This window comes from Poecilia reticulata, chromosome 1, assembly GCF_904066995.2.
Source record: "Poecilia reticulata chromosome 1, P_reticulata-male-v2, whole genome shotgun sequence".
Taxonomy (NCBI): domain Eukaryota; kingdom Metazoa; phylum Chordata; class Actinopteri; order Cyprinodontiformes; family Poeciliidae; genus Poecilia; species Poecilia reticulata.
Genome location: NC_088830.1, coordinates 14129694 through 14154188, shown reverse-complemented (window position 1 = coordinate 14154188; position 24495 = coordinate 14129694). Strand labels below are relative to the sequence as shown.

Sequence of the window (24495 nt, the reverse complement as noted above, 5' to 3'; positions counted from 1 at the left end):
CAATTTTAAATTAAGACTGACCTAGATCCTGCTTTTATTGCTAAGGATAAGCAAAAAAATATATATATGTTTTTCCATTTTCTTCAATCAAAACAATGAATAAGCTAACTGGATGCTTTTCATCTAACAAGAATAATGCAACAACAACAAAACATTTTTTTTCAAGTTTTTTATTTACAATCCTGTTCCTACAAAACATCTAAATCAGATTAGTTTAACTAACTATTTGATCGTTGAGTAGGTAAAAAAAAAATTTAAATAAATCTTTTTCCTGACCTTCTAGTACTTTGAAAGATGCTTCCTGCATAAAGAAATATGTTAGAAATTTTGACACATGTGACAAAAGGTTTGTGCGCCCCTGATGTGAGCCATTCCAGTGTCCACTACTGGTTTATCCCATAAAGTCCCTTTCATGATATGTTGAAGTGTGAGGTTGGAATAGGACAAAAAGTGGAAAAAGTTAAAGTTACAGTATGAGGTTGAATATTGCTACTGAATCCAGGATATTAGATCAGTCAATAGTTATTGTGTCACCCTACTGTAGAGAGGGAGTGTAAACGATGCAAGGGCTGCATAAGAACTAATAATGACAAGGTAGCCTTAAAATGGACTCTGGAGCGTCACAAATCCAATTTTACACATAAAAATTAACGCGCTATTACTCAGCTTGTGACAAAGTGACATGCGAAGCTCCGGAGGTGTTGAACGAAATCTGATACAAGCCCAATTATGCCTCAGCGATGTCATCGCGTTATCTAACAACATTTACCTGGAATTTTTGAATTGTGGGAGGCAGATGCTTCGACGCTGCGTCAGAAGAAACATAGAGGATTGGGTATTTCTGGAGTTCATCCCATACAAGAAAATGAAAAATTTGCATTTTCGACTTCTGTTGTTCAGCATTGTGACTCATGCTGGCTCTGAGAATTTCTGTGAATTTGCATTTGGTGGCTGTACGTGCAGACAAAAACGAATCCTTTTGCACCTCTGATTAAAAGAAAGGGTTAAATAACACAAAAGATTTACAAAATTCAAGTGTAAGGATTCATTTGCAAATTGGAATTTATTTCCTGCATGAAAACGCTTATGTTTATTTCTTGACCAAGCTTATGCAAACATATCAGTTTCTGAAGCATGAGCCTGAAAAAGATTTGCAGCAGCAACTGTAATAAAAATGAAATGACCAAGAGGGGCTGAATATATTTGCTCTATAGATTTGGATGTTTTTTCTTTGTTGTACGTCTTTTTCCTTCTACTTTGCAAATTTCTGCTATGGTATGTAACTTTATTTATTACATCAAATCCAAGCAAAAATAAACTGAAGTTTGAAGTTGGGAATCTAAAGGAGATAATGAATTATGCATGCTTTTACATGGCACTGCATGCCTTGTAGTTGTGCTTTGTTACCTTAAAAATATAGCTTAAGGTTACAGAACTTCTCTGAAAAACCTGCGCGGTGACACTTAAGGGAATTTCGCAGTGATTATCACACAACAAGACACTTCCGACATAAATAAACACAGCATAGACGAGAACAAGTTTGTTTTGATGGAGCACTTCTTTCATATTTGGGTCCAAACTTAAGCTATCACCATCTGTCTGAAACGGCAATAAGGGCTCATTCGAGTTTTGAGAATAGAGCTGGAGCAAGAAATGCAGTCAAATCTATACAGCCTTACAAATTTGACATGAATGCTGGAAAAATTGGAAAGTTAAGGGAGTGTGAGTGTGTGGCCCTCTGGGCACTGAATCAGAGGTCATTACCATACAGGCAAGACAAAATGTCTTTCGATCGAACAGGTGTTCAGTTCAGTTAAGACGTCTTCCGTCACAAATACCTAAGCAGCTGTGTCATGTGTTCACTCATCCAGGAATGCCTCAAGCTACAATAAAGAAAAAACATAAATTTACAAGACACAACCAGATTTCCTCTTGGGTTTTAAAAAAATTTTTTTTTTTTTAAACTAGGTAGCCAAAACTCAATAAAACAGGGGATTTTTAAATACTCTGTCATATACCAAGTCGTTGCCAGATACTTTTGGGCATGTTTGACGCGAACCCAGCTTCTCCTCGTCCTCTGGCTGGACGAGAGCAGAATTACATCTCCTCCTCCTCCTACTCCTCCTCCTCCCACAGCGATGTCATGGAGCTGGAAGCGGGCCAGGATGGGATTGGCTTCCTGCTCCAGGCAGGGAGGAACTGGTGCTCCAGGATACCCAAATATGGAGCGGCCCGTATCAGTTTGGATCTCATGACTCAGCGCCAGACTATATATCCATGGACTGGAGAAAAACCGGTTGCTTTAGAACAGCTGATCACTTAATGATACATCAGGCTCCCTCGCTGACTTTTATTTTTTTATTTTAAATTTTGATGCTTTCTAAATCACTTTTTTTCCCCTTTCTTTCTTTAAATACATAAATGTGGATTTAACTTAAGAGTCGTCTTGTTTACCTGCACCGAGTTTCCCCTTGTCTTGTTTATGGCTCTTGGATTACTGGCAACAACGTCAATGTCAATCTCACGGCGGTAGGCGGGACCTCTAACGCAGCAGCCAATCAGCGGGCTCCTCTTGAGACGCGCTTTAAAAGCAGAGGAGCGCCTCGGCCGCTGCCAGTAATAAGGAAACTGAGGACAAGTTAGGACTTACAGAGAGAAGAAGAGGAATGAAAACATCTGAATAAATCTCTGGACTCCGCTTTGAATCCATCTAAAGGTACAAACCGACGACTTGGTACAGTACAGTTCCCATGTTTTGGAAGTTTTGCTGTTTTTCGTAGCATTAATAAATACAGCGGGACTTTGCGCTGGATATTGGCACATTTGGGACACAGCAGCATCGTTTGCAGCGCACTCTTGTATTTGACTGTCGTTTTTTTTTTTTTTTTTTAAAGAAAAAAAAAACACAATATGTCCACAATAATGGAACAGCCTTTTTATGACGACTCGTTTCTCTCTGCTTATGGCCATCCAGGCGCTGCCCTGCCAGACTACAAGCTGCTAAAGCAGAATATGAACTTGAACTTCTCCGATTCATATCGGAACTCGAGCTTCAAGACACAGCACCTGCGCGCAGACAGTGATTTCTACCCGGCGGGCACCGCGGACGTGGGCTCGCTGAAGCTCGCTTCGCCTGAACTCGAGCGGCTCATCATCCAGAGCAGCAACGGGGTCATCACTACGCCGACCCCCGCACAGTACCTCTACAACCGCGGCATCACAGAGGACCAGGAGGTGTTCGCAGAAGGCTTCGTCAAAGCCCTGGACGATCTGCACAAGATGAACCAGATGGCGCCTCCTAACGTCTCCATCGGCACCGGCGGGATCGCGTGTCCGCCTCCGGGCGCCGTGTTCGCCCACTCTATGCAGACGGAACCGCTGGAGTACACGACCCTGAGCAGCTGCACCACGAACCCCAGCCTGACCTCCACGGCCAGCTACCCGTCCACAACCATCAGCTACCTGCCGCACCACCAGTACCACCAGCATCCCCAGGCCGTGGCGCACGGGTCGCACCACTTCCAGCACTCTCTGGCTGGAGCTGGCGTCCACTCGCAGCGCTTCGGGGGTTTGAAGGAGGAGCCCCAGACAGTTCCCGACATGCAGAGCAGCGACAACAGCTCCCCGCCGATGTCCCCCATCGACCTGGAGAACCAGGAGCGGATCAAGGCGGAGCGCAAGCGGCTGAGGAATCGGTTGGCAGCTTCCAAGTGTCGGAGGCGCAAACTGGAGCGCATCGCCCGGTTGGAGGACAAGGTGAAGGTGTTGAAAACGGACAACGCCGGACTGTCGAACACGGCCTCCCTGCTGCGGGAGCAGGTGGCCCAGCTCAAACAGAAAGTCATGACTCATGTGAGCAGTGGCTGCCAGCTCATGTTAGCGCCGAAAGTGAAGTCTTACTGAAGAAATTATGCACTTTTTAATGAACACTGGACAAAAACTGCACTGAAAAACATAAGACTTTATACGCTGAGTGGATGAGAACTGAAACGTATGTGGCTTTAAAAAAATAAATAAATAAAAAAATAAAAAGCCAGACAAGAAATCCTACAATCAGCCTACAAGAAACACTTAGGGACATTTTTGAATACGTTTTTAAAAGTGTCGTCTTGGCTTTCCCTGTTTACATTTTTTTTTTTTGTTCGCCCCTTTGTGATGCTTTTTAAGTGTATAAGTTATTTGTATTTCTTTCTTTTTTTTGTACCTGTACGATAATATTTAAGTAAAAGAAAACGTAATTAAAATACCATGCTGCTTATAAATGTCTGTTCTTTGAAAAAAACACGGTCGTATTTCTCGTAAATATAACCACACTTGTTGTCACTGATCAGAAGTTTACACCAGAAGTTGCCAAAACGTCCCAGCGTAGGACTTTTCCCCCCCTCCCCTCCTTACTGACGTACGTGCGTAAACCCATATACGGCAACTGTTGCGTGCGGACGTCATATCACGACAAGGTTTCCGGGAACTCCCTCCTACATTGCCAGTCAGAGGCTGCGCTCTCCCCTTCACACCACAGCGAGAGAGAGGTTTGTCAATGAGTTTAATTCTAGAGAAGGGAGTTTCCCCCCCATTCTGCTTTTGGTTTCCCAAAACAAGCCTTGTGATCAACAGCTCAGGAAAGAGAGAGAAAAAAAAAAGTTCCATGAAAACATGTCGTAATGACGTTTAAGTTAAAAATGTAGTCGGAAAGAAAAGCTGGCGGAAAGACTTGAGATGAAAAACGTCAAATTTGAACAAAAAAAAAAGAAAGAAAAAAGTTTGAAAGCACAGGTATTAAGAAAAAGCAACTAATATGCTAATGCTAAATTCATTAAATTACTTTTTTATTCAGTTATAAAACTTGCTAGGAAAAGTTGGTGGAAATAATCAAATGAAATAAAAAGAGTCAAACTTAAGTCACCTATCTTTGGAGGGTAGGCCAATAGATTAAGTTTTTCTTTGGAATATATCAATTCATGGAGCAAATAAACACCTAAAGAATCTTGGATATATTTTCACTTAATTATTTTAAAACTTTTACAACGTAATTAGTTAAGACATGAATAAAATGAGACCAATCTTTACGAGAGCAACGACATCCTCACACCTTCTCCAAAGGTTAGATTTAACAGATAAAAAGATCCCTAAAGTACTAGTGGTACATGACTGAAATAGTTAAATGTTTACAGGGTTTCCTTTTAAATAAAATCCGACATGCATGTTTACACAGGTTTTTTTTCTTCATGTCCCAATTTTCTGTCATTTACAGAAGTGATTATTCAAGGAGATGTTTACTAATTTGGAGTACTTTTATACTTTAATATTATGGTTTCAGTCAAAATGATTACATTTTATTACAACACTTCCACTCAATTTTAAATTGGATATATAGACATATATATTCAACTATCCAATCTTTCCTAACAGGGATTGGAGCCATTTGGCAATCGCCGATTGTTGTGCTGAGTCAACCACCACAATAACTCCAATATTAACCAAGACTTGGCAGCTTGGTGACGTACTGTGATCTTCTGCCAGGCAAAGCTGTTCAACTGCCTCAGGTCCAAGAACAGAAGAAAAAGAAAGGAAGAAAAAAAAAATAAAACCCCTCACAGATTAGAGACTCATGTCAGATTTAGAGTTTTGCTGCCACCTAGAGGTCATTAATGAATTGAGATTCAAAAACATTTATGTGCACAGAGCAGACAGTGTTCTCCCACAGTTTTAATAGAGATGGTAGCAAATGACAGCAAGGAAAAAATATCACTTTTTTAAAAACAAACAAACAAAAAAAAAAAGGAGCAAAACTAAACTATAGTTTCAGTGCGTGAGACTAAGAGGTTATCCCATCAACTGTAGCCTGAGCAGACAAGGATAATACTTGTAGAGGAAGTTGATAAGTTTGTTCTAATGGGTGCGAGATCTGTAGTACTTCACAGGGAAACCTCCAATCCAGAAACAAGTGCTGCACTCATGACCAATCTGCTGGACAGAAGACCTTGGGATTTACTGCTTGGAGAAGAAGGCTTTGCTCTTCTGCACGTCGGGGATGATCGTGTCGCTCCCAGGCTTCCAGCCGGCGGGACAAACTGTGCAGAGATAGAAGAGGGATAAAGTTTACTTCAAGTGTCACATGTGGTTGATAACGTAGTTTATCACAGGAGAAAGTACACATGTGTGAATGTCCAAGAGGATAAACCAATATTGCTGCTAGTTAAGGCTGAGCTATGAAGGCAGATGGCTACTTCAGTTTCATTACGTTCTTTTTGACAAATATGTGCAGTACATGTTCAGATGCAGTAAATGTTTGTAAAACTTCAGGGTATTATTTGGTTTTGTGCAATAGGCTCCTTTTGTTTCTTTATTCGTCTCCGGTCGCTGCTCCTCTGAAACAAAAATAGTTTTAGAGGAGCCTGTGAAAATGATTAGGTGGCAAGTATTTTACCGTTGTGTAAAGCAACTCCAACAAACCCCCACGTGTATCGCAAAGTGGGTTACGGCTTTTGCATCATTATAAAAACATGAATTACATTTAAACTGGGCAGAATCAGTAATTTTTTAAAAAATTCTTCATCAATAAACTAGTTCCCATTTCTTGAATTTTGTCTTTTTTGTACATTACCAAAATAAACACATGGCCCTAAGTTGCACATAAAAAAAGCCTTAAGAAGCCAAGCCATTTAATTATTATTTTTTAAGATAACTGGCATTATTTTAAATAATAAAAATATTGCCTTACAATACAATGCTTGTTGCACAATACAAGGACAACATGCAGCTATGATATTTTTGTTGAATATTGGGATTATATTTAGAACCCAAATTTTTCTGACCATTTCTCGTCATGGTTGTTTCCCCAATCATCATCTTAAAAATACCAGCAACTAGAACTCTATATATAGTGTGGATTATATTAGTTGGAGCAATATCCCAAACATTGATATTGCGGTGCCACACTATGCTACCAGTGTTACCGTTTTAAGAACAGCAAAAATAGTGCAAAAATCTGAACACAGTTGTGATATAGTTTCAAATCTAAGATTACCAAAAACTCATCTTTAACCCACTTAATGACTTTGGTTAAGTATAGCCTCGTCTGCTTCTATGTTACCCAAGTTCAATGGCTTTTCTCAGAACACATTCAGTAGACTTACTACAGTGACTGACCACAGGTTTCCTGTGTTTAAAACCACATTGTGGTAAAAAACTTGAAGCTAGGCATGGTCGAGGCAACAAGATTCATTTTATGTTAGTTTTAAACTCAAATACAGCAGGCAGGTTTCAGGAGCAGAATTAATTTGAGGTTTACTGCTCTGCCTAGTGGGCTGTGTGGTTTTGTTGCTGTGCAAAATGAAGCCACTGCACCAGATTATTGCACAAAATATCTGATTCCAGGAGTAGAGCATGAATTTGCAGATCTAAAGTTAATTTGACAATCTATCATAGGAGATCCTCATGCATCTCTCCACTTAGAAACCTTAAAATAGTGGTTTTCAAAGTTCAGCATTTAGCTTGAGTATATAATAATTTTTATGAGCAAACTGGATCAACTTACCCTCTCCGTGTTTGTCAGTGTGCTGGAAGGCTTGCACCAGACGCAGGGTCTCATCCACAGAGCGGCCCACAGGCAAGTCGTTGATGGTGATCTGCCTCAAGGTCCCGTTACCGTCAATCACAAACAAACCCCTGAGAGAACAAAATGACACCCCAGGATCAGCAAAATACATTAAAACGCCATGTTCCACCTTTTAACCACCCAAAAAACAAAAACTTTAATCTAAGGGGTCGAACTGACCTGTACGCAATGCCTTCATCCTCCTTCAACACGCCATAGTCTCTGGAAATGGATTTTGTGAGGTCTGCAACAAGAGGGATCTTCATGGCACCCAGCCCTCCTTCTTTCCTTGGTGTGTTGATCCTGAAGAGGTGGAGAAAAATATATATATTTATACATGTATATAATGTGCATATTCTGAAGAAAATAATCCCTGGCAACACTTAATGACTGCTACATTAAGTTCTGTTTCAGAAAGCACAAAGTAGCCGTTTGATATAGCAACAAGAAGTCAGGAGGCGACATTTCTATAAGTCGACTTTTAGGGAAAAAGCAGAAATCCAACAAAAAGCAACTCAGCAGCTGACTTAAGCAACACAAGAGTTGAAATAGTTTCAATTATTTTTGTGGAGGAGGAAGGTGTTACTAATATAAAAAAAAGAAGATCAGGCAAGTTGTGCAACACCTCCTTTTCTTCCAGAAGGAGTGAGACGAATTGAAGGCCGTTATTAAGACGCTTATCAGCAGCTGCAGAAAGGCAGCAGGGCAGCAGATAGACTAGGGTGGGATCTTGTTAGTCCAGAGTCCCTCCATATGGAGCAGATATTACACAAACATCAATACCTAGACAGCCTGATGAAACTTTTACTTTAATTTAAACAGCAAGAAGCTTGGATCCCTGACACTCCAATTTGATTTTAAAAGTTTTTAAACATCTTTTGTTGAGTGGGGGGTGCGGGGGGGATGGCTATGTACAAGTACTTTACTCCCAAGAACCTCTTACCATGCCAAGTGGGTGAAATGAGAGTCAATGGAGCAGCCGATGACTTCACAGTTAATACGGCGGAAATCCTCTGCTCTGTCGCTGAAGGCAATGATCTCAGTCGGGCACACGAAGGTAAAGTCCAAGGGGTAGAAGAAGACGACCACATACTTCCCTGAGGGACAGAAAAAAATGCTTTAACTCTGGTTCTCATCAGATACTGAGCATACAGTGCACACAATGTTTTTTTCCCCACCAGGGATAAAAAATAAAAAAAAAAGACACCTTTGTAGTCAGACAGCTTGATTTCCTTGAACTGGCCATCGACCACAGCTGTGGCCTTGAACTCTGGCGCAGGTTTGCCAATCTGAGCGTTTCCAGAAGACATGATGGTGAATAACTAAGGGAGACAAATACTAAAAGCATTAAAAAACACCAGAATGAACATCTACACTGAGAAGCAAACTAGACATTTGGGTAATGTATGGTTACAACAAAACAAAAAGAAAAAAGAAAACGTGCATGTAACACATGGCATTTGAAATATAACCCTTTTTGGTTTAAAAGCAACGTCTTAACATGAGCCCCCTTTCAAACACCTGCTGGAGGTCACATGCAAGTCACGGTCCGCCAGTAGGGAACAATGGCCTTTTATGCTTATGTAACCATGATCAGCACAAACCAAGACGAGGGGGATACCTAATGCAGGATAAATTATTTTGATGTGAATCTGAAACAATAAGCCATCTGGCTGCAGCGTTAACGTCACACGTTTCAAATTATTTAACATAGTGATGACACAAAATGCGCACTTCAACATTTTTTTCTTATTTGGTACACTGCAGAACGCAGACGCTAAATGCAAAGGCATTGCTTTTGCTTTCATTTAGAAATGAATAAAAATCCCTTTCTGCGTCACTTTGGTGTTTTAGTAAAAACACTAACGCAGTGGATTTCACCAGTTGCAGAAAGCCTCGCATTTCAGCTAGTTTTGACAAAAAAGTCGATAAACAAGCACAGACCAGCGTGAGCAGTTAGCTGCGCTTCAGGAACAAAGAAAGAGCCAGAAACACTTGAAGGAGGAGGAGGGAGCAGTGAACCCGGACAGCCTGCCTGGCTGCTTGTGGCTTAGCTTATTCTTAGCTCAGTCTGCTGCGCTCATACTCCTGCGCTCCTCTTTCCTTAGTGGACAAACATTTTCCTGAAACTATGCAGACACTCCTAAAATAACATTCAACTAAAGACGCAACCTTTATATTCCGCGCTCACCTTAGTTTCGCAGAGCTGCAGGAAACTTGGCTACGGAGGTCTATGGCTTGCTGAAGGCAAGAGGATCCAAGGAGAGAGATTCTGCGCAAAAAGTACTCCAGGACGGCTGTGACCTCCGGAAGTACAAATGTGGCGCTTTAAATATAAAAGCATGGGGTTTGCGACCCAGGTCACGCTTCTTTTTGACTTTTGACGTTTCCTCGAATCGAATTTAACTTCGAAATAATAAACTGTGGTAACACGTTTAGAAAAATACTTTTTATGTTAAATATCTGAAATCCAGCTGAAAGCTGAAATCCAAAAGTGTCTATGAAAAGGGGGAAAAATGATACTACTAAATTGAGCCTAACAGCTAATAAATGCAATATGTTTAATAATAAACAAAAGGGCTAATGGTAATTTTGCTCTGGCTGGGAAGTAAATGGGATTTTTGTCTGGTACCCACTAGGGATGGAAAAATTTAATAGTATTCTCAACTTTTTAGGTTAGTATATTTAAAAATGTAACATTTCAAATGTACACCAAGTAAATAAATGTGCCAAAAAAACCCCAAAGAGATAAATAAATAGATAGATAGATAGATAGATAGATAGATAGATAGATAGATAGATAGATAGATAGATAGATAGATAGATAGATAGATAGATAGATAGATAGATAGATAAACAGCGACTTTTATTTTGAAAAGAACAGTTCCAGCGGCGTACCGTGCTACTTCCGGTTAGCTCATAGAGTGATGTGCAGAGCGGTCTCTTGAATGTCCAAGGTAATTTTGTTGTTGCTGATGGATTCATTTATTGGCTGAAATTACAGATGTGTATAATTTGTAGTTCATTCGTGCTTCACTTTTATAAGGGGCTGCGCTATTAAAATGCGGGTAATCTTAGGATTGCAAATGTAAACAAAAGACAGGACAGGTAGCTCAAGTTAGCTTTTACTTAAAAAATACAAACGAAATTTTCACTTCGTCGTATGTTTTTGTGCAATCAGTTCAGATTAGAGCAAGAAAATTAGAAAATAAGTCGATATTGTTACAAACGATAACTGCCATTAAGACGTTTCTGAATGATCAGATTTCACACGATATATTAGTTGTGTCGCGTTGTTTACCTTGGTTATTTCTGTCAAAGTATAATATGACGAAATATTGATTTATTGTTATCAGAAATCATTTCTGTTATTAATTTTTTTATTTGATATGACTTCTAGCGACTCTGCAAGAAGACAAGTCCTCCTCTCAATTAAACCCCCGGCTTTATTCAGTGTAAATGGACTCTCAAGGTAAGTTTACCAGTAATAAAATTGTTGTTGTGTATCCTATATTACACTTTTAAGTAGCTAAGAAGGGCTAAATATGAGTGAATTATTGTCCCACTGTATACAATATGTTACATCCCTAAAGCTTCACTGAATAGATTTTGGGAGGGGAAAAAAATCAAGTTTGTTCAATAGAGACAGCATAAGATTCTTTATAATCTTTATAATAATAATTTTAAATAACAAAACATTATATCAATAACATATGCAAAATCCTATGTATAAAGCCAGAAAATTTAAAAGCATGACAATAAAAAAGAACCATTTAAATATGATTACAGTTCTGTTTTTGATATAGACAGAGTTTTGTTTGTTTTTGAACATACTAATGCCTATCATATGATGTGTTGATCACTGATGTTTTTGTCATACTTGCTCTTCTCTCCATAATTCTCCTTTTCACTCCATGTCCACAATCTTTCTTTAACTTCGACGTCTCTGCAGCCAACTCGGGACCCGTAGTGTGTGAGGTGTGCGGGGCCTACTTTGAGACACGACGGGGCCTCTCGAGCCACGCTCGCCTCCATCTGCGCCAGCTCGGCGTGACCGTGTCGGAAAACAGCGGGGCTCCCATAGAGCTCCTCTACCAGCTCATTCAGGACAAAGACAAAGACCTCAAACCAGATGCCGCTCCATCTGTTTCTCCATCGTTGCCTAAGAAAACATCCCAGCAGGAGCCAAAGACACCTGTGCCTCCGGAGGACGCTCATGCTTCCTCCAAGACGGTGGCGAAGGTCATGAACGCTCAGGGATCTCCGGTCAAGCTCAAAGAGGCGGGGGCGTCTTTTTTCCCGTCCTCTCCCTCTTCTTCTAGGCCGACTGAAGGCAGCAGCTCTTCGCTGTCAGACCAAAAAACGATCACCAAGCCGCTGTGGGCTCCACTGGACACTGATGCTCCGCTTACTTTAGGTGGGTTGAAGCTGAAACTGAGTGAAACACAGAGCTGCGGTGGAATGGTTTTTATCGTATTTGTAGTACTTAGTATTTTATTAAAGATATTTGATGAAAAAAAAAACTGTCTTGTAACAATTTTATCCTTTTTCTTCTTTCTTTTTGTTCATTATTTTTGACAGCTTCGGAAACTAACAATGAGATCCACGTCTGCCAGCTCTGCGGCTGCTGGTACGAGACGCGCAAGGGCCTCTCTAGTCACGCTCGTGCCCATCTCCGACAGATCGGCATTCCCGACGCCGACATACATGGCGGCCCCATTGAGTATCTGTACCAGATCATGAAGGAGCAGGACTTTGAGCCGATCAGCAGCCTGCGACGGGACGAGCTTAAATCAAGCAGCCCCTCCAAGTCCTCCTCCTTCTCCTCAAAGCGTCCCTCTGATTTTACCTCTCTGCCTACGTCTCCTGCCAGCAAGCGGCCTAAGATTCCTGAGACCTGCACTTGTGTCCTGTGCGGGGAGAGGTTTGAGAACCGTAAGGGCCTGGGCAGCCACGCACGCTCCCATCTCAAACACATGGGAGTGAACGACTTGGTGGGGAAGAGCTCTGCCATCGAAGCCGTGCAGGAGCTGGTGAGCAGCGGCGTGCTGGAGCCGATGCATCTTCCGAAAACGTCCAGCACGGCCAGCTCTTCCACGGCGCCATCCCCGGCGCCGCCGTCCCCCGTTGTCCCCGTGCCCTCTCCGGCTGCCAGCCAGTCCAGGGCCTCCTTCACCCCCACGGGTCTCTCTCCGAGCCCTTCCGCCAGCTCCCACTCCCCTCAGCCGCTGCTCAACAGGGCGCCGAAGGCGAAGAAGGGATTTCGGCTGGCCGTGGATCCGCTTCTCAAGAAACCAAAGCCAGAGCCGATGGAGATGGAGATTTCTGTTGAACCACAGCCGTCCAACGACGACAGCAGCTTTGTGACGCAAAAGGCGCCCGCAGCGGCCAGTTCCTCAAAACCTCCGGAGTCAGGTAAATCACAAAGTTCCCGTCCATCCAATCTGACTGAACTTGATGTGTTTTATCATAAAGAATAGACGAAGATTTCACAGCATCAAAGCCGGTAGACATACAGACAAAATGCAAAACGAGCTAAAGAGAATACCACATTTTCAGATTTTTAAATTCCCTTTCACAACTGCGACCTTCTTTATGTTGGTCTGCCACATAAAATCCTGATAAAATACATCAGTTTGTTTTTGTAAGATCACAAAATGTGAAAAAAAAAAAAAACTAAGGGGTGTGAATACCTGGCTATGAGCTGACTCTGCTCCACAGACCTGCCGTCTCCACCGACGGTCCTCTGCGACTTCTGCGGGCAGCTGTTCGACACCCGGAAAGCGCTGTCGTGCCACGTCCGCGCTCACCTCCGGCAGCTCGGCCTCACCTGGTCTATCCGAACTTCCCCCATCGACCTGCTGAAAGAGGTCATGCTGCGGCGTGAGGAAAGGAAAGAGCCGCTGCAGAGCGGGTCTTCGGCGGTGGTGGGCAAAGCGGCGTGGAGTCCTCCGGGCTTCAAACGGCCTCCGAAGGAGAAGCCTCTGCCCCGGGAAGGAGCTTCCAGCTCTGCAGCAACGCCCGTTGACTACTCGATGAAAGACAAAACGCCATATGGGAAATCTGCAGTCTCAAACATCGGTGAGTCGCTTTTGACCTAACACATTTTTTCTTTCCGCTTAACTTTCCATTTAGTGACGACTTGTCTGTGACTCTGCTGGAGAACCATCTGTTCTTACGTCATTTTCACATTCTTCAAGGAACTGAATTTCTTGAAATATTTGATCATAATATGTACATGTATCCAAAATGTTGTTAAATATTCATAACCAAAACACGTTTTTCTTACCTTTTTTTTTTTTTTTTTTTTTCTCTAATCAAACCTGGCCCATGTGTTGCCTGCTTGTGTCAGATGCCACCTGTGAACTCTGTGGGTTCGACTTTGAGAACCGCAAGGCGCTGGCCAGTCACTGCCGGGCTCACCTCCGGCAGCTGGGTCTGTACGAGTGGAAGGCGGACGGAGCGACGTCGCCGATAGAAACCCTAAGCGAACTGATCCGAAGAGACCCGAACAAGGTGGCAGAAATAACCAGGCGCTATCGCTATGGAGACCTTTACATCAAGAAGGTGAGCTCCGCGATAAACGCATTCGTTCTTTTAGACATGCTGGGTAAATGAAGTGGATGCTTTTATGCACCAAAAAATCATCTTTTTCTTCTTTTTTTAATCTTTTTATTTTTGTCACACTTGAATGTTTGAGATCGTAAAACACGCTTTCATATTCGACAAAGATAATTCGAGTTGGTACAAAATTCAGTTTTGAAACGATCACCTTTATTTTTTATTGATTTATTCAAACGAATTATACCTAGAGTTCAATTTTCTGTCTGTTTGGCAACGGGAAGGGATTTTTCACACCTGATAGCCCAGTAGAGTCGGTTTGGTTGGAGACCAAAATTGCAACATTTGTTACATTTTCAGCTGCTGCAGTTTGCTTTCACGCCGACTGCATAAAACAAAACAAACCAGTTGAAAAACCTGTTCCCCTCCTCGCCTGTGGTGGCGCTGCACCAAGAACCACTGAAGAAGACATGAGCACAACTTCCTTCTTCACAAAATGTAAATAAAACTGGAATGCCGATTGTGTTGTTTCTCATTTGTCTTCAGAAAAAGATTATTAGCCACTTTCCCCTCTAAAGCTAGACTCTCGCCTTGGTTTTGGTTGTATTTACCCAGAATGCACTGCGCTGTAGCCTGCTTCCTGCTTTTGTAGCGGTGTCTCTGGTCTGGTTGGCATTCACATATAGATTCGAACTGCGCCAGAGTTTGCTTTAACTGAACCGATACCTAGGTTTGTAGTTGGATTAGAGTTTGCTCTTTTGGGCCGCAGCAGAGTTTGATTGTGCATCCACACCTCCCCAATCTAACCAGACTTTGTAGACAAACGAACCAAAGTTAATTTAACACGGACTAAACGAGACTGGTGTGAACGCACCCTAAAAGATTTTAAAAAGCAATACCTCACCCTCTGTTAAAAAAAAAAAGTAGAGCTGATTAGAAACCAACCAGTTTTTAAGTTTTTATTGGGCCATTAGCTTCCTTTCGTTTCTCTTCTTTTAGTCTCAGAGATCTGCTTCTTTGGCCTCGACGTCTATGAATTCTGACGCTTCGCCGAGCAGCAGCCACCACTCGTCTCTGCACCACCATGAGCACAAAGCAAGCAGGAAGGATCACGGCATCCGAACAGCGAGGGGTGAGAAAGGCCAGGTCCAGAAAGAGCCGAATGCTGTTTTCCTTTTTTCTTTTTTTTTTTCTTTTGTTTGTTCATGTAATTCCTCCTGGCTTCAGGGGTCCACGCCCCCCAACACGGAGTCTCCTCGGGGGATGAAAATCGCCACTCTCACTCCCGGCAGCCGTCTCGGGCCGGCAGCATCCCTGCTCTGCTGCCGAAGCCGCCTCTGACTCCGCTGGTCAAACTGGTGGGTAAAATCTACTCCCTCAAATGCAGGTGAGTAAGAAGAGGTTTGTTCTTCAAATAAATGACATATTGGTGGAAATATTGCTCACTCCCGCTTGCCCTGCCATCCAGGTTCTGCGACGAAGTGTTTCACGGGCCTCTGTCCGTTCAAGAGAAGTGGATCACACACCTGCAGAAACACATCCTGTCTCTGGGCTACAAGGGCAAAGAGGCTCCTTCTTCTCCTTCTTCTCCACCCGCTCCGTCTGCTCCAGCACTCGTCCATCCGGTGGCCGTATGAACTGACAAGTGATGCCCAGACTCCACGAAGGAACAATGTCTTTATGTCAATTTAAAAAAAGAAAAGAAAACTTGTTCCCTTCTTGTCCATGGGAGGGCAGACATGAGCCGTGTGAGAGAGAGAGAGAGAGAGAAACAGAGAGAGACAGAGAGAGAGAGAGAGAGAGAGAGCGAGCAGCGGCTCTGTGTAACCCACTCAGGAAACATCCACTCTGCACGGTTCTGATCAGAGCTTCCTCCTCCTGCTCAGAAGATTAGGTTTTTTTTTTTTTTTTAGCAAATCTTTATTTTGTATGTTTTCTACTTTCTGATCTAAATCACAGTTTTATTGAATACTTAAAAAAACAACCAGATTATTATGCATTTAAACTAAATGGATTTTAAATCATTTCATGTATGAATTAAATCTTCTGTCAATTTTTTATCTCTTTTTTTGCAGAAGGGATATCATTGCAGAATATTCCTAAGTTGTCTTCTAGAAAACAAAACAAAAACCAGTACATCTCTTGGATGAATTATGTTTTCTGTTGAATATCTTCTTTAAGGTTTTTCTGCTTTTTCAATTTACGATGTGTGTTAAAGAAATGGAATTATGTCACATATTTATATTTTTTTAACGTTTTTTTATCATTTCTAAGCAACATGCAGTAAAAGCTCAACGGGACAGTGACCGTTTTGATAAGAGGCCTCGCCAGTAGCCTCACTAGCTGTCCTTTCCTTTTCTGCTGAGATTTCAAAAACAAACAGGTTGTTCAGGCTGCACATGTCCTTTTCTCTCGAGTCTATTTTATCTGTAAATAAAATTCGTCATGTTTACTTTCTGTCTTTTTTGGACTTTATTATGTGATATTAGATAACGGCAGGCCTCTTCATGCACCGTATTGAATACGTGACCAGGAGAACCTCGTTTTATATGTCAAAAAAAGGCTACATTAGCAGGGGTTTAATTTCCTTTTATCCAACGTTTACTTTTACTGTATTTTTTTTTTTTTTTATCCCTGTGGTTCCTTGAACCCAGAGTTTTACAACATGTTTTTGAGAATTGCTTCACATCTGCTGCTTGGAGTCGACTAACATCTGGCAGCTGTGAGCAGGTATTCCAGCTTAGGATGGTTTTCCATGCATTTCTTGGTTTTGCCTCAGAAATATTATGCTTCATCTCATAGGAAGAAGGGAAGGAGCAATTCGTCCTTTTGTTGCTTTGGAGGAACTAGCTTAAGTTTTTGCTGCAGCACTTTTCGACCCAAAGAACTCCCGTTGCTTCCTGCAATCAAACGAAATTAAAAAAGCAAAGAATAAATATAATTGCAAAAATGTTTGCTAAATGTGGGCACAGTCATATTATCAACTACTTTAAACCAATACTAGAAAGTGAAAATAATTAAATGTGCTGGAGTGAAAGATGTTAACAGTGAGAAACGGTTGAGTGAACCTTTGCCTCTGAGTCGGTTCGATTCAGCTCAACCCGTAACTCCAAGGTCTGGTTTTGATTTAAAAATCCTCTTCGTCACAGTGTGATCTCTCTTTTTAGTCAGTTCATGACAGGAAATGTAACTTGAACAGAATCTAAAGCGATTCTTGGTAAAACGACATTCAGTGCTATAAATCTCTCAACTTACAAATCAGGAAAAAAAATCAGTAATTCATTTCACTCTGACCTTTAATCAGTTGAATGACGTTCATCTGTTTTGTTTTTATTTTGATGTCAATAGTTTCTACAATACTTTTCAAAATTTCAACCACATATTTAACCCTCGGTACCACTCATTGCTAACATGAGGACATTTATTTTTTACCCAGTTCGTCCCGATTGTGTTTGGTGGAAGCAAAATCTAACCCAGCCTTGTTTTCCCCCTCTCCGTTGATCAAAAACTTTTTAATTACAGCTCAGACTTTAATTATGGGCACATAATTAAAAACAAGCAGCAGTTTTCCTGAAGAACATTACAAACCTGATTGACTTGAGATGTTTCCTTGTCTTATCTATTGTTACGAGGGGCTGACAGAAACAGGTGTTGTGTTATATTTGTACTCTAGGAAAACTAGAAATCGTGGTTTATTAAAATTTTTTCCACTGATTAAAGTGTACTCAAATTTAAAGTTGCGCAATTAACTTCTTGTTTTTCAGATACTTGCTGTTACATTTCTTTTAAAACATTAACCAAAATCATCATTAGTAACTTTTTGAAGAAACTTCTGCATTATCTAATTTTTTTTCTATCAGGATTAGTATTGTATTTTGGAATGAAATTGTACTTAATTGAGCTGGAATCTTTTTGGGGTTTATTTAAGGTTTTGTTTTGGTGTTTGTTTGTTGCAGCAGGCCAAACTTACTTTTATTGGCATGAAAATCTCCAAAAATCAAGAGAAAGTATATCGAAAACACAATAAATTTCTACAGGATTGGTGACTGTTTGAATAGGTAGATCAGAATGAAATCTAAAACACAATTTAAATTCCTGTTTAAAAATGGAAAACTATATTTACTGAAAAAGATGGGATATTTCTGATGTACTTGAGCAAAGTAGCAGCAGACAGGAGAACGCATTTGACGATTCCAGTAAGTTATGCTTCACGCGTCCTTCCTCTGCCTCTGGTCAGGCCTCTTTCCGTTTCTTCTTCACAGTGAAAGTCTCTCAGGCCTGAATCCGTGTGATTTGCTGCCAGGAGCAGTCCGCCTCCAGCTACTGATGGATTATTCTGATGGGTGCTGCTCTAATGGGGTGCCAACCTAGAGGCGTTTACGGCGTTCTGCAAACTTTCCAGCCTGACGGGACCAAACTGAGTAACTGCACACAGCCGTCAATGTCCAATCATTCAACGACAGGCACAGGGGACTAAAAGCAGCAATTTCAAAACACTTATTGAACCGAGAACCCAAATTAGAAGGTCATCTGTCTTTCAGGGCTGCCGAGCTTGAAGCGCTTGGCAAACAGCTTGAGGTTTTATAGCTCAGGTTTAGGATGGATTCATTTTCCCCGAGAGAGCTGGAGAGTCTGGCACAATCTGGCCGTTACACCTGCTGTAACGCCTCTGTTGGAGGGAAATTAATGTGAACTAATAATAATAATAATAATAATGAGATTTTGAGGACTCGACAAAAGAGCCATTATACAAATTACCTAATTTTTAGAGCTACATGTTTGGATTGTTTAAAAGTACAAGAACATGTTTAACTATACATGGCAATAGTTTGACTTACAGTTTTTAAACGTCCCTTTTTGCTTTCTTTCTCACATTTTAACTTTTTGGTATTTTTTAGTTTTCCAAATTGACAAACCAGCTTTATTAACTCTGTATAAGAATTGTTTACATTTATTTTAAAGAAGAAAATTTTTTGTTTATGTGAATCAAAAATGTGAAATGACATTCTTGAATCATAAAAGGAACTGCTTTTCACAGTTAAATGATGATCCATTTAATAATTCAGTTCAGATTGAGGTTGACTTCAATAACTGGACATTTCTTTTTGAAATATTTTTTTGGCTCTAGTGGCCTTTATTTGACAGGAAAGTGGGTAATGAGAGAAGGGGGAAGACATGCAGCAAAGGTTGCCAAGGCTGGGAATCGAACCTGCAACAGCTGCGTCGGGGACTAAGGTCGCCATATGTGGGTTGTGCTTAACCCCTGCGCCACCACAGCACACCCTGTAACTGGACATTTCTGCTTTATGTCACACCATCAAGATATGTGCTTAATACAACAGTATGTAACGGTCTGCTTTGATCTGAATTCGCCCACTTAAAGCAACAGAGACGGTCTTGAGTGTTTGGACGTCTCCCAGATGGTTTCTGGTCCTCACACTCTGAAAATCTGCCAATACGACTATCAAGCGATAAGAGGTGACTAATGATATGTTCCCCTTCGTATCCAACGCACAGAAAGTTTTCCTTTCTAGTTTTGAATCTGTTTGAAAGAAATCACCTACCTATCGGGCAACAAGACTTTCTCTCCATCTCCTTCTTTGTCTGTGACTCATGACTCTGGACGGGAACCGGTCCAGGATTTTCAGTATGATTTATAGCTTGTTTTGGTCCTTGGCCGAAAATAGGGTTTCATCACACAATTTGTGGCGTTGCAATTATTCTCGGAGACGACGGATTCCTTGAGACAACTCTGACACTGGATCTGAAAATCACTTTCTGTATTCTTTGTTTTGTTGTTTACATTGTTGCTGTGTGACATTTCAGCTTCAAAATAGCCAGTCTTGAACGGGGACGCATGTTAGTATGCGAAAGCTAAAGAACAGTTTTTGCTGCAAATTTATGTTGCGTTCTCACTGTTTGTATTCTTGCACGTTATTGAAACACACTGTGCTTTTGTTCTTGTAAAGTCTCTCCTTAAGATTTTCTCTTCTTTGCCTTCTGTGAGGTTATAACTCGCTCATCAGTGTGCGCGCAGCAGCACAGAGTTTCAGATTCACAGTGTTCGGCTGGACTGCATTGACACAAGACATCAGAGAGAACGAGCGCAGGGAGCTGACCTGCTGCTGGGGTCATCGTCACCTGGCTACATGACCCCAGAGAACGACTGCATCAAAGTCACAAGAAGTTGTGAATCAGTAGAGAGAATCTGAGGCAGTGAGAGGAAATGCATGATTAGCTGCCAAGACACTTTCTGACAATTTCATGAGGACAAAAAAAAATGCAAACAATGTGAAAACAAGTCACAAACTGATTCAGGACAAAAGGCATTATAAAAAAAAAATTACCCTTCGTTTTGTGGAAGACGGTTTTGTTTTTTCTTTAGAACAAACAAGCTTATCAATTAATCATAAGTCGACAGATAAGATCAATCGCTCATTAATCGCTAACTTGCATCCCTAGCTTTGCTGTACCAGTGAAACAAGCAGTTCCTTAAATTCGCTGCAAGAAGCGGACATTATCCCTCTTACCACACCAAAGGTTTCTACAGAGAAAACACACGTTTGTCTTTTATGGATTGTACTGGCTTGTGGGAAAACTCTATGCTGAGCTAACATTTTAATTTCATAAAGTTTATGAAGAATAAAATGCTTGACTTATGAGTTAATGCAACATGGAATAAAGAAGGAAGGAAAAGGTTTTCTTCTGTATGCTCGGGGTACTTACAGTTGTAATTCAGTTTCTTTGATTATATTATAACTTTTATTGGAGAACAAACTGTTCCAGTGCTTAGATGGAGAGGTTTTAGTCTGAACTGCCTGGTCTTTGTTCTCTTGGGTCTCATTCGTGCTGCACAGAGAGCAGGTGAAACATGATGTCTCTGATCAGGATGCACAGTTATCCTGTGTCTTCACTCAGACGAGATGGGTAAATAAAAATATAGGAAATGGAGTATTGTGCACATCCTCTTGTTTGTGCACAATACCATTTGAGCTGTTATCAATATTAAACACTCGCCTGCACACATTTCTAGCACCAGGAGGAAGCCCCCTATCCCTTGCTTTTGAGAGCCGTATTCATTTTCAATAGCACAGATTCAAAAGCTTCAAAGATTTCTGAAGTATACTTTAGAGATTTTGACAAGATTTCATCTCATATTTGCTGCAGGTTTGTCAGCTGCACATCTATGACGTGGATCTCTACTTGCATCACATCACCAAAGTGCCAGTTTGAGATCCAGTGTCTGTGGAGGACATTGGACAAATGGAAACTTATTGCCATGTTGAAGAAACCAGTTTGTGACGGTCATAGTCAGGAGATGAAGTCGGACAGCAAAAGTACTCAGGTAGGCTGTGGGGTTTCCTCAAGGCTACTTCCTTTATGTCCTCTGGGGGACTTAGAGACCGTTACGAAACAGCTGTGACCTCAAACCACTTTGAAGCCATCCAAATGTGTTTCTCCTAAACTTCAGCAAATTCTTCCCACACCTGAGCTTTTGCCTCTACAGCTATCAGACCACCTGCAACTATTTGGTTTTTCCAGATCATAGTTGAGACTCCGAGGTTAATCATGGGCGAGACAAAGCGGGGACAATCCTGGAAAAGTGAAGAAGGTCAGATACTTGGAGGGAAACAACGAGAGTAAGATATGAACACTGAAGTACTACTGACATGAAGCTTTAAATAATCTGTCAGGGAGGCAGAGATGGAGGGGAGCAGATAGCAGGTGAAGCTGGTAGGCAGTCAGCATAGGACCAGGCGGATGAAGCAGAAGGAGAGCCTGGCATAGAGCAGATGAGGTGGAAACATGAGCACAGCATGAAACAAGTGAATCATCACATAGATTGAACAATTAACGCTACTGAAAACCCCCAAAAAGTTATAACGTATAATCACGGAGGAATCAATGAGGCCTTTCAAAAGTACTATTCAGATCTTTATACATCACAATCTCAGGGGGATTTATATGAAATCAAGTCCTTTTTATCCTGCATTGATTTGCCTTGCTTATCAGAGGAGGGCAGGGATAACTTAGACAAAACCTTTCTTAGGGCGGAATTACTCGATGTTATTAAGTCACTCCCAGGAAATAAATCCCCTGGTGAGGATAGTTTTCCATCCGAGTTTTACAAAGAATTCCTAGACCTTCTAGAACCACTTTTGAGTGGAAGTTCTCGAGCAAGGTAGAAGAGAAGGGGCTTTTCCAGACTTTGTGTTACTGATCAGAGGGGTGAGGGTTCAAGACTACCATGGAGAAAACCCCTTAAGCCGTATTCTGAGACGCATCCTGACTGCATTTTATGTAATGAGCTGCAAACATCCGAAAATGGTGCTGATGTGGGGAAAAAAAAAAGTTTTGTATGTGTTACAGGATGTAGCTGGAGTTTATTGTACTGAGAAATAGGATTATATTTTAATAATTCAGAATACTTCATTACACATGTTTTTAGTTGTTCACAATGCTGGATCAGTTATATCTGCTAAAATGTTGAACGTTTTAGCAGATATAACTGTGTTATAGAAATCCTTCCATTTTTGTTTTCACTGTAGCCCAAAAACAACAAACTGGGCGGCAAATTTGAGGAATTTTCATCATAAGAATCCAAAAAGAAGAAGGTGTTAATGCCAAATCTTTTTTATCTCTGCTGGTTAGAGCTCAGAGACATGTGTGTACAGTTTCATTTTTGGTTGCCTTATTTTAACTTCAAATCACAATAATAGCAGCTACTTGACACCTTTGGTCGTTACCCAGTGTAGCCTTGGGCTGCGGATCTGCTCCGAGTTTAAAGCATAAACTTTTTACCAACATGTTAGATGCCAGTGAAATTATTTGGCCCCACAGAATATCTCTTCTCTGTCAAGGTCTGGCCAGGGTTTCTGTTGACGTTTTTATGTGGAGAAGCAATAAAATACTTTGTGGCGTTATATTGGATGTCTGGTGGAGACCCTGAGCAGCTTGCCAGTCTTTCACATCATTCCCAGATATTGAAAGATAATGTCTTGCATGCAATTATATTTTGCAACAGCAAATTAAAAGTATGATCCGGTTGTGTTTAGATGGTTTTTTCTAAAAAAATTTTTTAAAAAGTGTCACATTTGCAATCCTTTAATTTGAGCAATTTGGAGTTCTCTCATCTTATTATTATTGTTCTATTTACATCTTTTCATTTATTTTCGGCATGTTCAGTTGCCTGCATGAATTGGGGAAGGCAAACACAAATGCCTTGCCTTGAATGTATCCTTTAAAACTAGTTTTGATTTGTGTTTGGAATCATAATCAAGTTGAAGCAGCCCACTCCATCTAGGTTTTACTCACTGGACCCCAAACTGGAGATTTCCGATGACAGGAAATTAGTTTAAATAAATTGTCCAGAAAGATCCAGATCCAACCTGGAAGATGCTGGCAAAGCTTTAATACTGACCTCATTCAGGTTGGTTTTACAATTGCATGGACTGAGAGCGTGCCAAACAAGACAGAAGCCTCTGCCCTAAAGTCCAAACCGTGAAGCTCGACTGAAATTTTCCGCTGCCCACATAAACAAGCCATAATCTCTTCTTCTATAAGGAACAAAGACTCAGCGGTTTAACCAGAGCGACAAGCAGTATTGGGAAGTCAAGGACAGTCTTTCAGGTCTAAAAATGCAACATAAACGGATTAGAATGGTGGTTTTAGTTTCATTAAAAGGACAAGTTTCACTGTCAGTGGAACAAGGTGGAAGGAATGATGAATGAAGATGGTGAGCTCCTGGTTCACCTACCCAGAAAACAACCTGGTCCAAACATCTTTGTTTTCCAACCAAACAATGATCTTCATGAGCTGGACAAGCCAGGCTAATGTTAGCCTTCTGGGAATACCACAGCCTCACTGACTTTGCTTAAACGGCAGCTCAGTTCCAAGAAATGTTACATTTTAGATCAGCGTCACTATTTCTGAAAAAATGGTCAAATATCCAACAAGGACCTTGCTGATTCCAACAAGGGGCTGTGGGTTTAGATTTATGCTTGTACATCATATTTAGCTATTTTGTCTTCAAAAGCAAATACATAATAAATCCCATTTTGTGTACATAATTATTGTATCTAAGAAAGGTTTGGCGTGTATTTTGTTTAATCAGTCCTCTAAAGAGAAATAAATCCAAAGTACAAAAATTAAATCACATTCATGCTGATGATAAATGTTCATCTCGAATGACTGATCGTAACTTTCGCAGCAATAGAAACAAAACGTTCTGCTGTTTTGTCTTTTTGCACCTCTTGCAAAACAAGCTCTGCGCCATGCTGACATCCTTTGCAAACCGAAACAGATAAGTGTTTCCCATCACAGTGGTGACATCATTC

General features: G+C 41.1%; 3 protein-coding genes across 4 annotated transcripts; 2 read left to right on the top strand and 1 right to left on the bottom strand.

The window, feature by feature from the left end:
- Positions 1-2575: 2575 nt before the first annotated feature.
- On the top strand, positions 2576-4033 carry LOC103464508 (transcription factor JunB-like). Of its 2 annotated transcripts, XM_008408671.3 has the most exons (2): positions 2576-2716; positions 2975-4033. In XM_008408671.3, exon 2 carries the CDS (start codon positions 3013-3015, stop codon positions 3901-3903), a length of 891 nt encoding a protein of 296 aa, XP_008406893.1. In that variant the 5' UTR covers positions 2576-2716; positions 2975-3012; the 3' UTR covers positions 3904-4033. The 2 variants fall into 2 exon arrangements, with proteins under 2 accessions (XP_008406893.1, XP_008406882.1); XM_008408660.3 differs by lacking the exon at positions 2576-2716 and having other exon boundaries at positions 2767-4033.
- Positions 4034-5686: 1653 nt separating this feature from the next.
- Positions 5687-9928, bottom strand: prdx2 (peroxiredoxin 2). The gene is made up of 6 exons (XM_008408683.2): positions 9789-9928; positions 8805-8919; positions 8541-8694; positions 7778-7900; positions 7538-7668; positions 5687-6071 (listed from the first exon to the last, which is right to left on the bottom strand). The coding sequence occupies exons 2-6, from the start codon at positions 8905-8907 to the stop codon at positions 5989-5991; spliced, it is 594 nt and encodes a 197-aa protein (XP_008406905.1). The 5' UTR covers positions 8908-8919; positions 9789-9928; the 3' UTR covers positions 5687-5988.
- Positions 9929-10384: 456 nt separating this feature from the next.
- LOC103464523 (protein Wiz-like) lies at positions 10385-16610 on the top strand. The gene is made up of 9 exons (XM_008408691.3): positions 10385-10554; positions 10998-11069; positions 11550-12014; positions 12179-13012; positions 13319-13678; positions 13950-14164; positions 15158-15290; positions 15386-15545; positions 15627-16610. Exons 2-9 carry the CDS (start codon positions 11057-11059, stop codon positions 15793-15795), a joined length of 2349 nt encoding a protein of 782 aa, XP_008406913.1. The 5' UTR covers positions 10385-10554; positions 10998-11056; the 3' UTR covers positions 15796-16610.
- The last annotated feature ends 7885 nt before the right edge of the window (positions 16611-24495 follow it).

What these genes read in the sequence shown, in the direction of transcription:
- LOC103464508 (XM_008408660.3), top strand. Translation starts at nt 2,911, where the DNA reads ATGTCCACAATAATGGAACAGCCTTTTTATGACGACTCGTTTCTCTCT.
- prdx2 (XM_008408683.2), bottom strand. Translation starts at nt 8,907, where the DNA reads ATGTCTTCTGGAAACGCTCAGATTGGCAAACCTGCGCCAGAGTTCAAG. An exon ending in CATTTCACCCACTTGGCATG is followed by an intron (nt 7,901 to 8,540) that starts GTAAGAGGTTCT and finishes CCACCTCTTCAG; the next exon opens with GATCAACACACCAAGGAAAG. An exon ending in CACTGACAAACACGGAGAGG is followed by an intron (nt 6,072 to 7,537) that starts GTAAGTTGATCC and finishes ATCTCTGCACAG; the next exon opens with TTTGTCCCGCCGGCTGGAAG.
- LOC103464523 (XM_008408691.3), top strand. An exon ending in GAGACCTTTACATCAAGAAG is followed by an intron (nt 14,165 to 15,157) that starts GTGAGCTCCGCG and finishes CTCTTCTTTTAG; the next exon opens with TCTCAGAGATCTGCTTCTTT. An exon ending in ATCTACTCCCTCAAATGCAG is followed by an intron (nt 15,546 to 15,626) that starts GTGAGTAAGAAG and finishes CCTGCCATCCAG; the next exon opens with GTTCTGCGACGAAGTGTTTC.